The 13,566-nt window shown below is 49.8% G+C and overlaps 1 protein-coding gene across 1 annotated transcript; it reads left to right on the top strand.

Moving 5' to 3' along the window:
• Positions 1–4,036: 4,036 nt before the first annotated feature.
• On the top strand, positions 4,037–4,997 carry OLIG1 (oligodendrocyte transcription factor 1). The gene has a single exon (XM_069572240.1). The coding sequence runs from the start codon at positions 4,037–4,039 to the stop codon at positions 4,838–4,840; it is 804 nt and encodes a 267-aa protein (XP_069428341.1). The 3' UTR covers positions 4,841–4,997.
• The last annotated feature ends 8,569 nt before the right edge of the window (positions 4,998–13,566 follow it).

The following is a 13,566-nucleotide window of genomic DNA, read 5'->3' as shown; positions in this document are numbered from 1 at the left end:
TCCTCAGGGTGAGGGCAAGCTTTGCCAGAGGAGGCCAGTGTAGGTGGGATCCCAGGAGCCCTCTCTTCTAGGACATGCCCGAACCCATCAACTCCCCCATACTTGCTTGGCCCAGGCTGTCTCCTCCATCCTTTCACCCCATCCCCAGCCCTCTTCATCGTGGCCCCCTCCCCAGCTTCCTGGAGGCCTGGTCCAGCTGGAGGGAATTCTGGAAGCTGGTCACCGATAGGGCAGCTCTGCCTGTCCTGTCTGAAGGTTAATCCTCAACCCCAGAAACTCATCACCCTCTGGGAGCCTTAGTTTCATCATTCACAGCAGGAATTTTAAAAATGCTCAGCTCCTAGGGTTCCCCTGAGAGTCAAATGCAAGTGTCTGTGAAAATGCTTTGAGAAACAGGATGCCTTAACACAAGGGCAAATGATTACACCCACACTTACCTGCTTGAAGCGTCTTGGTAGGATCCCCTAGCACACTTGAGGGACTTACTTAGGGAGAGAGGAAGAGGCCCCAGGAAGGATCTGAGTCCCCTGCAGAATTATATGGACAAGAAGGAGAGAGATCAAGGAAATCACCTTGAAAGTTTCAAGCAGGTCAATTCAGTTCAGTTCAGTTACTCAGTCATGTCCCACTCTTTGCGACCCCATGGACTGCAGCACGCCAGGCCTTCCTGTCCGTCACCAACTCCCGGAGTTTACTTTCAAGGTGATTTCCTTGATCTCTCTCCTTCTTGTCCATACAATTTTGCAGGGGACTCAGATCCTTCCTGAGGCCTCTTCCTCTCTCCCTGAGTCCCTCTAGTGTGATAGGGGATTCTACCAAGACCCTTGCCTCTCTGTGAAACCTAGGGGAAACTCTTGGATTAAAGCTCCATTGGGAGTTCGCACATTTCAAGGAGGAACCTGTGAGCTAGTGGAGATTTCAAACCAAATACTCAGACACCCCCAGGACACACTGTCATTGCAAAGCTCCGGGAGGGTAAAGAAATGAACAAGTGGTTCCCACCCTCAAAACAATCACAAGTAAGTGCAGAGATGATAACCTCCACATAACACAATCTTGGCTTACAGGGGAAAGCTGCCAATGGTTTGCCAAGAGTGATGAGGGGAAGAAGATGAGAAATCATCAAGACTTTGAGAAGAAAGTAAATTGGAGCTAAACCCAAGGCCTGGACAGGATGTTACAACAAAACTGGAGGTCAGACTCTTGAGAGTCCCTTGTTCTGCAAGGAGATCCAACCAGTCAATCCTAAAGGAAATCAGTCCTGAACATTCACTGGAAGGACTGATGCTGGGGCTGAAGCTCCAATACATTGGCCATCTGATACGAAGAACTGACTCACTGGAAAAGACCCTGATGCTGGGAAAGATTGAGGGCAGGAGGAGAAGGGGACAACAGAGGATGAGATAGTTGGATGGCATCACTGACTCGACAGACATGAGTTTGAGTAAGCTCTGGGAGCTGGGGATAGACAGGGAACCCTGGCATGCTGCAGTCCATGGGACTGCAAAGAGTTGAACACAACTGAGCAACTGAACTGTACTGAACTGGAGGTCAGAAGCAAAGATCAAAGTGGGGTATTGGGACTGACACGCACACTACAGATACTATGTATAAAATAGATAACTGATGGGAATATACTGTATGGTGCAGGGCACTCTGCTCCGTGCACTGTAGTGACCTAAATGGGAGGGAAATCCAAAAGGGAGGGGATATATGTGTGGCTGATTCATTTTGCTGTACAGTAGAAACTAATGCAACATTGTAGAGCAACTATACTGTGAAAAAAATTAACAACAATAAAAAAGAAGCAAAAGGTCAGAGTGAGCCTACGGGGAGAATGTTAATGGAAGAAAATGGAACAAGACAGCCCTGAAATCAGCAAGCACAGCCAATGGACCACGAGAGCTGAAATCAGTCCCTGCAACGATAGGTCCTCCAACAGCATCCCTCTTCTTACAGGAAAGGGGACCACGGTGGAGAAGCTCATTTTCTCAAAGTCAGCATCAACATCAGTGCTGTCCAGGAGACCTCTCTGTGATGATGTCCAGGAGACCTCTCTGTGATGATGTCCAGGAGACCTCTCTGTGATGATGTCCAGGAGACCTCTCTGTGATGATGTCCAGGAGACCTCTCTGTGATGATGTCCAGGAGACCTCTCTGTGATGATGTCCAGGAGACCTCTCTGTGATGATGCCCAGGAGACCTCTCTGTGATGATGCAATGTTCTCTGTGCTGCCGAACAGATGGCCATGATGGCCACTGCTAAGCACTTGAGGCAACGCTAGTGCAGCCAAGCAACTAAATTCTAGCTTCACCTTAGTTTAGTAAATTAAATTGTAACAGGCACAGGTGCTAGCGGCTACCGTAGTGGATGGTGGAGGTTTCTATAGCAAAAGGGACTCAGCCTGTGCTCCTCTCCCGTGACGATGACAAGCTGCAGCAGTGTGCCCTGGTGCTGGGGTAGAAAACACTCACAGCCACCAAGCGATGCTCTTCCATTTAGGGAAGAGAAAGGTTCAGTTCTACACTGAACAGATACGAGTGTGTGGGTGAGTTGCTGTTTTGTTATTTTGGCTGGTTATTTTTTTTTTCTGATAAAAGGCAGATTTCTGTTTTTGTTTAACCAAGAGTCGAGTCACTGATAAAGTGAATACGTGTCCCTTTGGGGTAGGAAAGAAGCTCCTTAGTCCCTAAAGCCCTTTTAATCAGAAAGAGAAGAGAGAAAGAGGCTGGAAGTAAACATTCTAATGCTACTGGTCCTTGAGCCCAGAAATTTGGTTCTTAAAGCCTTGAAGAAAATCACATATTAATAAGACACCTGTTTCAACCATTCTCATAGCAGCATTATTTGCAATGGCCAAAAACATGGAAGCAATGGAAATGTCCATCTACAGAGAACTGGATAAACAAAACGTGGTATATACATACAATGGATTGTTACCCAGCCTTAAAAAGAAACGAAATCCTGACTCTAAAGCTGGGATGAACAGCGAAGACATTATACTACAGGAAACAAGCGTCATTAGAAAATAAACATGGTGTGATCCCCTGTAGGAGGTACCTAGAGTAGCCGGATTCATAGAGGAATAATGGTTGCCAGGAGTTGCAGGGAGGATGGGGGACTGCTTAGTAAATACAGAATTCCAGCTTTTAAAGACGAAGAGTTCTGCGGATTGGATGCACAACAATGTGCCTGCACGCAACTGTACGCTTACATATGGTTAAGACGCTAAATTAGATGTTATGTGTATTTGACCACAATTGAAAACAAACTATTTTGTATCCTGAATATTCATTGGAAGGACTGGTGATGAAGCTGAAGCTCCAGTACTTTGGCCACCTGATGCAAAGACCCGACTCATTAGAAAAGCTCCTGATGCTGGGAAAGATGGAAGGTCGGAGGAGAAGGGGGCGACAGAGGACGAGATGGCGGGATGGCATCACTGACTCAACGGACATGAGTTTGAGCAAGCTCCGGGAGATGGTGATGGACAGGGAAGCCTGGCGTGCTGCCGTCCCCGGGGTCGCAAAGAGTCGGACACGACTGAGCTACTGAACAACAAACAACAATATGCATACGTATACAAAAAAAGCAGAGACAGCACAGGAGCTTTAGCCTCATCATACCAGCACCAGTCCTCCACGAGCCCCACTCCACCCGAAAAGGCGCGTCCCTGCCTCCCTCCATCCCGCGGTTGGGGCGGGGGTAGCGGGGTAGGGGGTGGAGTGTCGTGTGATTTTCCGTCTTGCGCTCACAATAATCTCCTTAAGCCGCGCCAGCGGTACCTCGGCGCCCGCCCCCGGGGAGCGGGCAGCCAATGAGCACGCGCCGGAGCCGCACCTCGCGCCCGCATTGGCTGCGCCCGGCAGCCCGCGACACTGCAGGTTCCCAAGCCGGGTTTAAAGCGGTCGCGCGAGGGCTCCTACCTCACCATCCACTCCCCGCGCGCAGGTCTGCGGGGCGGGGCGGCCTGCCGAAAGGCCCACCCCGGGGCGTTCCTGAAGGGCGCCTCGGCCGCCCCCATCGGTCCCCCAGATGTATTATGCGGTTTCCCAGGCGCGCGTAAACGCGGCCCCCGCGAGCATGCTGCGGCCGCCGAGGCCGGGAGACGTGCCGGTCGGGGCCTCCCTGTACGAGCTGGTGGGCTACCGGCAGCCGCCCTCCGCGTCCTCTTCTTCTTCCTCCCCGACGGGGGCCGCGCTCCTCCCCAAGGCTGCGCGCGACAAGCCGGAGGCGCCCGCCGACACGCCGGCCACGGGACCCGGGACTGGGGCGCACGCGGGCGGCGGGCCCCGGGCCGATGCCAAAGAGGAGCAGCAACAGCAGCTGCGGCGCAAGATCAACAGCAGAGAGCGGAAGCGGATGCACGACCTGAACCTGGCCATGGACGCCCTGCGCGAGGTCATCCTGCCCTACTCGGCGGCGCACTGCCAGGGCGCCCCGGGCCGCAAGCTCTCCAAGATCGCCACGCTGCTGCTAGCCCGCAACTACATCCTGCTGCTGGGCAGCTCTCTGCAGGAGCTGCGCCGCGCGCTTGGCGAGGGCGCAGGGCCCGCCGCGCCGCGCCTGCTGCTGGCCGGCCTGCCGCTGCTCGCTGCCGCGCCCGGCTCGGTGCTGCTGGCGCCCGGCGCCGTGGGGCCGCCAGACTCGCTGCGCCCGGCCAAGTACCTGTCTCTGGCGCTCGAGGAGCCGCCGTGCGGCCAGTTCGCGCTCCCCGGCGGCGGTCCGGGCGGCGGCGCAGGGGGCCCTGGCCTCTGCACCTGCGCCGTCTGCAAGTTCCCGCACCTGGTCCCGGCCGGCCTGGGCCTGGCCGCTGTGCCGGCGCAGTTCTCCAAGTGAGAGCCAGCTCGCCACCTCGGCCCGGCCTCCCGCCGCGCAAGCCGGGCAGAGCCAGGAGGGCACTTCGGACCTCCTCGCCCAGAGACAGGGACTGCTGGGCGTCCCCTTCCCCGCCCCCATCCCAGGGAAATTAAAGTGACCCGAGCGGATATTCGACGTAGCGTCAGGGCTCTTTGGGGTTCTGGGTGGCTTCCAGCTGCTTTGCGCTCACGTGCGCGCTCTCGCCGTCACCCCGCGCCTGTGTCTCACTGTTCCTGGAGTCGTGCGTTTCGCAAGGGCGATAAGGACTTTAGGGCGCCGGGCTAGCCCGAGTGCGGCGGTGGGCCTACACCTGCCGAACCAGGGAACCAAGGGGCTGCTCTCGGAGGGCGGGGGGCTAGGGGTAGACTTGGAGGTGTTTCCTTCTCCTCGGCCAGAGGTCACAGGCGCCCTTGTTCACCAGCAGCCAGTCCCGGGTAGAGGAGGCTGGCTGACCCTCGGGAAGCCAAGAAAGACCATGCTGTCAGTGCAGACGGCCTCGCGCATAGCAGACGAACAGACCCTCGGCGGCCAGACGGTTGGCATCGCGGTACCGCGGGAGGGGCGGTGACAATTCCCAGGTCGATGAGTGTGCTGGATTGGAAAGCCCGCTTTCATACCCCGTCTATGAGAATGCAGTTTTTTGAGAATCGCAGAACCGGATGTTTTGTCGCGATGATGCGCTCTTAAATCTAAAATCTTCTGAGAAGGGCGGTTTGGACCTCGAGATTCCTCCTTTTGTCTCCCCTTCCCGCAGGGGTAGCGTAGGCAACATTTGAGCTTGCTTGAAAACAACCACCTTCCACACACACCCGCCCCCCGCCCCCCTCCCGCAGACGGGCTTCCGGGCGTACTCAAAGAAAATAGGTAACAATGCGTTTCGCGGTTGCCGGCTTGGCAGAAGGCAAGATCTCTAATTAACGTTCTGCCTCGTTAAATACGGAGGGGGACCAGGCACCCCGCTGCGGTGGCCACGGCGGGGGGTGGTGTCTTCTGCGCGGTCCCTTCGCGTTCAGGGGGTCTTGGACCAGCGCGTAGGGCAGGTCTTCTGGCCGCTTCTGGATGGAAAAACTACATTGGTTTGTTACAGACGTTAGCAAATTACTTCATCCAAGATGACTTCATGATCTTTCAGCAGCTTGCTTTGGATTTTAAGGTTTCGGGGTTGTTGATAGTAGCCGAATTTAACTGGCATTTTATTATTATTTTTTTCCCCTCTAACTGTCTCCCTGTGCTGTGAAGAGTCAACAAAATAAACATGTAAGGGCCTTACATTTTTCCGTCTGATTTGTTAATTTAAAAAGTCCTGGTGCCCTGATGGATTGAGAACCTCAGGATGAAGGGTAATAAATAATTAAATGACTCAAGTCAAAAGGTTTAAACCTGACTTCCTGGTTTGTAAAAACTAATCCAATGAAATCAACTGTTGGTCAAGTTGAGAGGCATCTGAAGGGGCAGGCAGATGAAGGGGTGGATGAGGAGAGAGGGAGGGATACCAGGAATCAGTTCTTAGCCAAACTTGGTGGGGTGGGTCTTTTCACACTACAACTTTGGCCTCTGAAAAATGGGTTATGAAATATATTTATGATAAACTTACTTTACATCTCATCATCTTTCTCAGAAATCTACCATTTCTGTCTTAGTGGACAGAAACTCAAAGCTGTGAGCTTTCCCCCCATCATTTAAAATCAGGTTGGAGTCATCTCCTAGGAAATTGTGACCTTGGAAATCATTTTATTCTAACAGGTGAAGAAATCTCTTCTTTCTGAAGATGTGATAAAGAAATTGGAATGTGAACTTGCTCACATGTAGTATTTAACAATTCATAGTTACTAATGAAATCCAACCACATTTAAAGGTAGGGGGACTGCAGGGATGAAGTAGTGTCCCCTTTAACCTGTGGTAAATTAAAGAAAGGCCAGAGAAGGCAATTTACTCAATTTTATCCATACTGGCTAGTCTGAAGCATGTATACATTTAGGAAAAACAAGCATTCGCTTTGGGAACACAGATGGGGTTGGTAGGAGGGGGTGCCAGCAGGATGGAATTTTCTTCTCTACCATCCTTGATAAGTGTCTGTTTACTCAGGGAGGATGGGCAGGAGAGGATTTGAGGGAAAGTCACTCTGTGGTTCCAACCCATTTTGGGGAAGAATTTCTCATTCCTCCTGACTCTGGATCAGAAAAGTCATAGGCTTCTATTATAACTAAATTTGAATTGTGACCTTTTGTGTATTTAATGGCTGTCTTTGCTTACTTTGCATCTTGACAATGGACAGAAAGAAAACGAACAACTAATCAAAACCAAATCAGGTCCCCCTCCCTAAAAAAATATTTCTAGGATATTAGAAATAAACAGTTCCTCCCATCATCCCAACTACATCACCTAGATGCCATCCTCACTTTCAGACCATCTCTAAGAGAAGCAGAGAGCCATAGGGCAGAAAGGGGTGTGTGGTCTCCCTCCTGTCTCTACTTATGCATTGAAGATTTATAGGGAAAGATAAGAGAGATAACACTACATGTGATTTTTTATTTATCAGAAAATCAAACCCTATCATGGTTTCCAGAACCAAAGGTTATGAGTGAATTTCACAAGGATAAGTAGGGCTGTTTTGAGTATCATCAAATTATTTATCTGCCTGCATGTAGCATCTTAGTGTGCCAAGAAAGATTAACAGACTCACTTTTAAAAGTTTACTTATTTTTTAATTAAATGATAATTGCTTTACGGAATTTTGTTGGTTGCTGCCAAACATCAACATGAATCAGCCACGGGTATACATAGGTCAATCCTAAGGGAAATCAGTCCTGAATATTCATTGGAAGGGCAAATGCTGAAGCTGAAGCTCCAATACTCTGGCCACCTGATGGGAAGAACTGACTCCTTAGAAAAGACCTTGATGCTGGGAAAGATTGAAGGCAGGAGGTGAAGGGGACAACAGAGGACGAGATGGTTGGATGGCATCAGCGACTCGATGGGCATGAGTTTGAGCAAGCTCCAGGAGTTGGTGATGGGCAGAGAGGACTGGTGTGCTGCAGTCCATGGGATCACAAAGGGTTGGACACAACTGAGTGACTGAACTGAACTGATATGTCCCCTCCCTCTTGAATCTCACTCGCATCTCCCTCCCCTTCCCACCCCTCTAGGTTGATACCGAGCCCCTGTTTGAGTTCCCTGAGTCATACAGCAAATCCCCATTGGCTATCTATGTTACATAAGATAAGTAAGTCTCCATACATCTCACCCGCTTCTTCCTCCCTGCCCACTCCCCCACCCCCATGTCCATAAGTCTGTTCTCCATGTCTGTGTCTCCATTGAGCAGGCTCACATTTGAAAGGAATTTGCATCCTGAAAAATAGCAGCAGTGGGCATTCAGGAGTCCTGAGGAATAAAATATAACTATATACAGTGCCCCAAATGCAAAGTTAGAGCTCTGCAAAGTTAGACATGTGTCTATGGGAGGGCAGTGTATTCTGTAGGCACCATATTTAAGAATGGACATGTATCAGTGTATGGCAAAACCAATACAGTATTGTAAAGTAAAATAAAGTTTAAAAAAGAAAGGAAAAAAAAAAGAATGGACATGTATGTTATAGAGCAAGGAGTTGCTTTTGGAGATCTGCAGGCAGGCTTTTAGCAGAAGGAACAAATTGAAGCTGGTCTTGGAAGGGCTTGGGAAAGCAAAGATCTTATAAGACAGCCTCATCGAGAAAGGTTCACCAGGATTCAGAAACATGATAGAGAGGAACATGTGGCTTGATGCCCCCAAAAGGTCACTGCATCCAGTCAACCACCAACTTGTGATCCCAGCGATGAGAGTGAACAGGGCCCAAGGGGAAAAGACACAAGGCCCTGAGAAATTACGTTGTTCTATGTGCAGGAGCCCAGGTGAGCAATCAGTAAACAGAGGACACATTCAGTACGCTGAGGGGTTTCCCCAACCCGTAGTGATGGGCTATTTACAGGTGTTCTCCTCGCAGGGAGACTGGTTATACCAGGCGTGAAAATACAACCTTGTAAAATATATAACTTAGAAGGCAAGCGTTCCCATCAAGAAAGAGGCTCCACCCCAAGCATGGAAAGTATTTCACTTTACCAAAGTTCAGATTAATAACAACGGTGCTTCCATGATATGGGTCCAGTTAAGGGTCACCCATCTAGTCTTTGCTGACTTCCCAGGAGTGCAGGTGAGGCCAGGTCCAAGCTGGCAGTCAGTAGAGATTCTGCCTGCTAGCTGGACCTCTAAGCCATAAAGGAAACCAGCCAGAAGGAGGCTGCCACCCAAGGATACGTTATGAACTTGCCAAGAACAAGGTGCTGATTAGGAAGAGCTTTTTCTCACCATGTCACATAACACATCTATTGGGGAAATGCCTTTCTTCTAGGAGGGTTTTTTCGCCAGCTTGCTACCCCTCCCTTCTTCTGCACACTCACAAATATCAATAAGAAGATTAGCACCTTCCAGGATGTAGGCTCAAGAAGCCACAGAAAATGTCATGTTTTTCTAAAACACAGATTCGCTTTTATCAAGCAGATTTTCGTTTCAGGGAAACATGTTTCCAAGCAAAGTCCAGCTTCTCCCTACCAAAGGCAGGATGTGAACACAACAGTTAGCAAGTTAATTCTCAAGACCTAAACTGGCCTCTTTATCTATGAAAAGTGAAAGAAAGTAAAGTGAAGTCACTCAGTCATGTCCGACTCTTTGCTACCCCATGGACTATGGACATGGACATGGTCTATTACGTTCCTCCATCCACGGGATTTTCCAGGCAATAGTACTGGAGTGGGTTGCCATTTCCTTCTCCAGAGCATCTTCCTGACCCAGGGATTGAACCTGGATCTCCCTCATTGTAGACAGACTTTTTACCATCTGAGCCACCAGGGAAGTCCTTTATCTATGGGGATATTGCAAATGACTTGTTCAGGCAGTTTCCATTTTCTCCTTTTTTAAACTAACCCCAGCATAAAAGCTGATATGCCTGATCTGAAGTCAAGCCAAGTTCTTTCTGCTCGTGTCGAACTGGCCCCGCAGTTAGAAGACTTTCCCTTAAGCCTCCAGCTGAGGGTGACAGGCCAGAACTCAGACTCTGAGATTGGGACAGCCAAAACCTTAAATATTACAGGCTGCCTGAGGCCCGGGAGCAAGGCGATGCCTGGAGTGAAAGCTCCTGGGCACTTGGCTTACCTCGATGGCCACAGGGGACAGCGGGCCATTGAGTAGGGACAAAGGCCACAGGTCATCGCTGATTCCCACAGAGTGCCAATGGGCAAGAGTCACTCGGGGTTATCTGCCCACCTTCCTCCCTACTGAATAAGCTCACGAGACATGCCCGAGGCCACACAGGTGGCCAGAGGCGGGGATGCCAGGATCCAGCACCTGCTTTGCAGAGACAAAAGCTGCTTCCTTGGTGTGTCCCGGTGGGCCTGAAGTCCCCTGGAAACAGGTGTCCTGGTGGGGAGTGAGCCCATCCTTCTTGCCCCTCTGGCCGCCTCAGCCTCTCTGCTCATCGCCCCCCTCTGCCCCTGCACACTGCATCCAGAAGGGACAGACGCAGGGCCAGTGCTCTGCCAGGTGACCCGGCTGCACTTTTAGCCACCTGAACTTTCTCCAGCAGTCTCGCCTGGGAGCCCCGAGGGAAGCCAGGGATGGTGGCAGGGGGCAAAGCAAACCCTTCGAGAGATGCTCTGATGGTTACAGCTTTGTCATCAGGGCTTCAGAAAGCAGTATTCAGAAGAGGAGGGGATAGACCGCGAACAGACTAGGGTGGCAGGGCAGAGGGGAACTCGGGTCTTAGAGGCTTCCATCCCTGTGTTTCCATGGCAACACGCGATGTTCTGATAATGATGGACCATGATTTTCTCAACAGCGTGGGCATCCTTTTGGCGGAGTGTTTTTCCTGAGCATGGAGGTTTCTCCAGAAGGCTGTTCTGTAGTAAGTGCTGGCTTCTAGCAAAGCCCGGGGTGGAGGACAGGCACGCGGACCCGGGTACCTGAGCGTGGAGCTCCAGCCAGAGGTAGGTGACGGAGCTGGGAGAACAAGTCTCCCCACAGGCCCCAGTAGTGGGATCCAGAAGGGGTATTGTGTCCCCAGAAGCTTCGAAGTAATGCGTGTAACAGAGAATGCCGGAGTCATCCAACCAGGAGACTCGAGAAGAACGAGATCAGATGAGAAAGCATCTGTGGGGAGAGAGAGAGAGAAAAGCTGCCTCACCTGGGGGCAGGCAGGCGGGAAAGCGGAGTAGCTCCTAGTGGGAATGGCAGAGCAGGGATGAAAGCCATCGTGGCGTTGACAAGAGCTTTGTGTGTTTGTGTGTGTGTGAGTCACTCGGTCGTGTCTGACTCTTTGCGACCCATGGACCCCGCCAGGCTCCTTTGTCCATGAGTATTCTCCACGCAAGAATACTGGAGGGGGTTGCCATGCCCTTCTCCAGGGGATCTTCCTGACCCAGGGATCAAACCCAGGTCTCCCACACTGAAAGGCAAATTCTTTACCTCTGAGCCAGCAGGAAGCTGAAAGAGCTAGTGTGGGGTTTATTGGGTGCCAAGCAGTGTTCAACCCACTCCAGTCCTCCTGCCTGGACAATCCCATGGACAGAGGAGCCTGGTGGGCTGCAGTTCATGGGGTCACTAAGAGTCGGACACGACTGAGTGACTTCACTTTCATGCATTGGAGAAGGAAATGGCAACCCACTCCAGTGTTCTTGCCTGGAGAATCCCAGGGACGGGGGAACCTGGTGGGCTGCCATCTATGGGGTCGCGCAGAGTCGGACACGACTGAAGTGACTTAGCAGCAGCAGCAAGCAGTGTTCTAAGCGTTTTATGTAAGTGACTTCATTTTGTACACGCTATATACTATTACCCTATTTTACAGCTGAGAAAACAGAAGCATGAAAAGGTAGGAACTAAAGAGGCTGAAGCCCATTAAGGAAAGTCACAGAAGAAGACACTGAAAGATGCGAGGCTTTGCCTGGGGCAGGGAGAGCCCTCCTGATTTCCTTCCTCGTTTTCAGCTCTCAAGGTCGGTATTCTCACCCACCTCCCTCCCTCTGGGCACAGGTCTGGCTGTGGTTGCTACTCTGCTAATGTGTCTAATCCATGCGATGTTGAGATTCCCAGCACACAGTGAAAAGATGCTCCATTTAACTCCTCCTCTTTCTTGAGTTAGACATGCCCTGAGATTAGTGTGGTTGTTTTGGGTATCTCCCTTGTAGCTTTTATTTTTTAGTAGTAATGTTTTAATTGTAATAAAATCCACAGTTGAGATACAGTCATCTGCTGGGGGCCAGCGTGAGGAATTCCGCCCATGGCAAAGGTCATGAGGAAGGAGGCTTGGCATACGCAAAGGCGTGATCAAGCCTCAGGAAACCCCCTGTTCCCGAGCATCTAACCCCGAAACCAGAGTCTGTTTTATGCTCTCACCTACACCTCTGACTTTACGGGGGGGCTCTCCCCCATAACCGTTTCTCTCGGAGGAGTAAACGTGCAGCTCCAAGGCAATAAAAATTCCTGGGCGTGACAAGAGTGTTTCAGCTTACGGACTCCTCTGAAGGTTATCTAGCCCACTTGTATAGGTTTGTCCGGCCACATGTGATTGCTTACAGCCTCCCAACCTGAGAGGCACGAGATGTTTTAAACTTACTAAAGGCAAATTCTTTGGGGGAGTTAGAAATTATTAGTATAATGGGTTGGTTAGGAATTATATTGGTGAAGGGTTCTTCATTTGTTGTGTCAATAATTGCTGCTAATTCCCTGCTCTGGGTGGGACAAGGATGTCTCAGGTCAAACCTCTCTACTGACAGACTAGCTTGTGTGACAGGATTATCCATACTCCTGCCACATGATTGTTTACTACCTCTCAACCATAAACAGCACAGAGAGTTTTGGAGTATTTTGAGAGTCTTAATTAGCATAGGACTTTTTCTTCTTGTTGAGTCAATGATTGCCGCCAGGCCTCCATATCCTTAGGCACTTGGGAATATATTAATCAATGTATTTGGAGTATAGCAAAGGAAATATAGTAGTTTTTGATGTTAGCAATACTAGACTTTTTGAGTTAATGGATTTTCTCTTTTATAATAGATCACTGTACTTTGTTATAAATCACTGTGTCCTTGCTATGTAAGAATGTAACTTTATCATATCTTAAGACTAAATAGATCTTAAGGGGAGCATTGGTGAAAGGATTTTCATTTGTTGGGCTGATGTTTGCTGCTAAATCTCCATGTTCCCTACACTTATAATGAATATAACTAGCATATAGGAAGAAATAAGCATTAACCTTTAAGCATATAGGAGAAATAAGTATTAACCTTTAAGATTAATCACGTTAACCTTGGGTTAAATAAATTCCTTTCTTGATTGTAACTCACTACACCCTCAACCTATAGGAATGTAACTTTATTTGGAGGGTGGTGCCTGGTTTAAGAAAAAACACCCTTGGAAGAAATAAGTTTTTTGGTTATCAGAAAGAAAGGATCATAAAATGTCAGCAGGTCTCACTCATGGCCAGAAGATGATGTACCTTTTCTATATACATTTATGTGAAGCACCTGATTTTGATAAAGGTCAGGACTGCTGACCCTCACGTGACTCTGTATTCATCCCTATGTGTAACAAAAGGTATATAAGCAAACCCAAAAATAAAGAAATCAGATCAGTTTCCGGAAAGACTGATTCCCCCATGTCGCTTCTTTCTTGCTCCCGT

The sequence above is a fragment of the Ovis canadensis genome, chromosome 1 (genome assembly GCF_042477335.2).
Source record: "Ovis canadensis isolate MfBH-ARS-UI-01 breed Bighorn chromosome 1, ARS-UI_OviCan_v2, whole genome shotgun sequence".
In the NCBI taxonomy this organism is placed as follows: Eukaryota; Metazoa; Chordata; class Mammalia; order Artiodactyla; family Bovidae; genus Ovis; species Ovis canadensis.
The sequence above is the reverse complement of the archived record's forward strand: the minus strand, read 5'-3'. Positions and strand labels throughout refer to the sequence as shown.

What these genes read in the sequence shown, in the direction of transcription:
- OLIG1 (XM_069572240.1), top strand. Translation starts at nt 4,037, where the DNA reads ATGTATTATGCGGTTTCCCAGGCGCGCGTAAACGCGGCCCCCGCGAGC.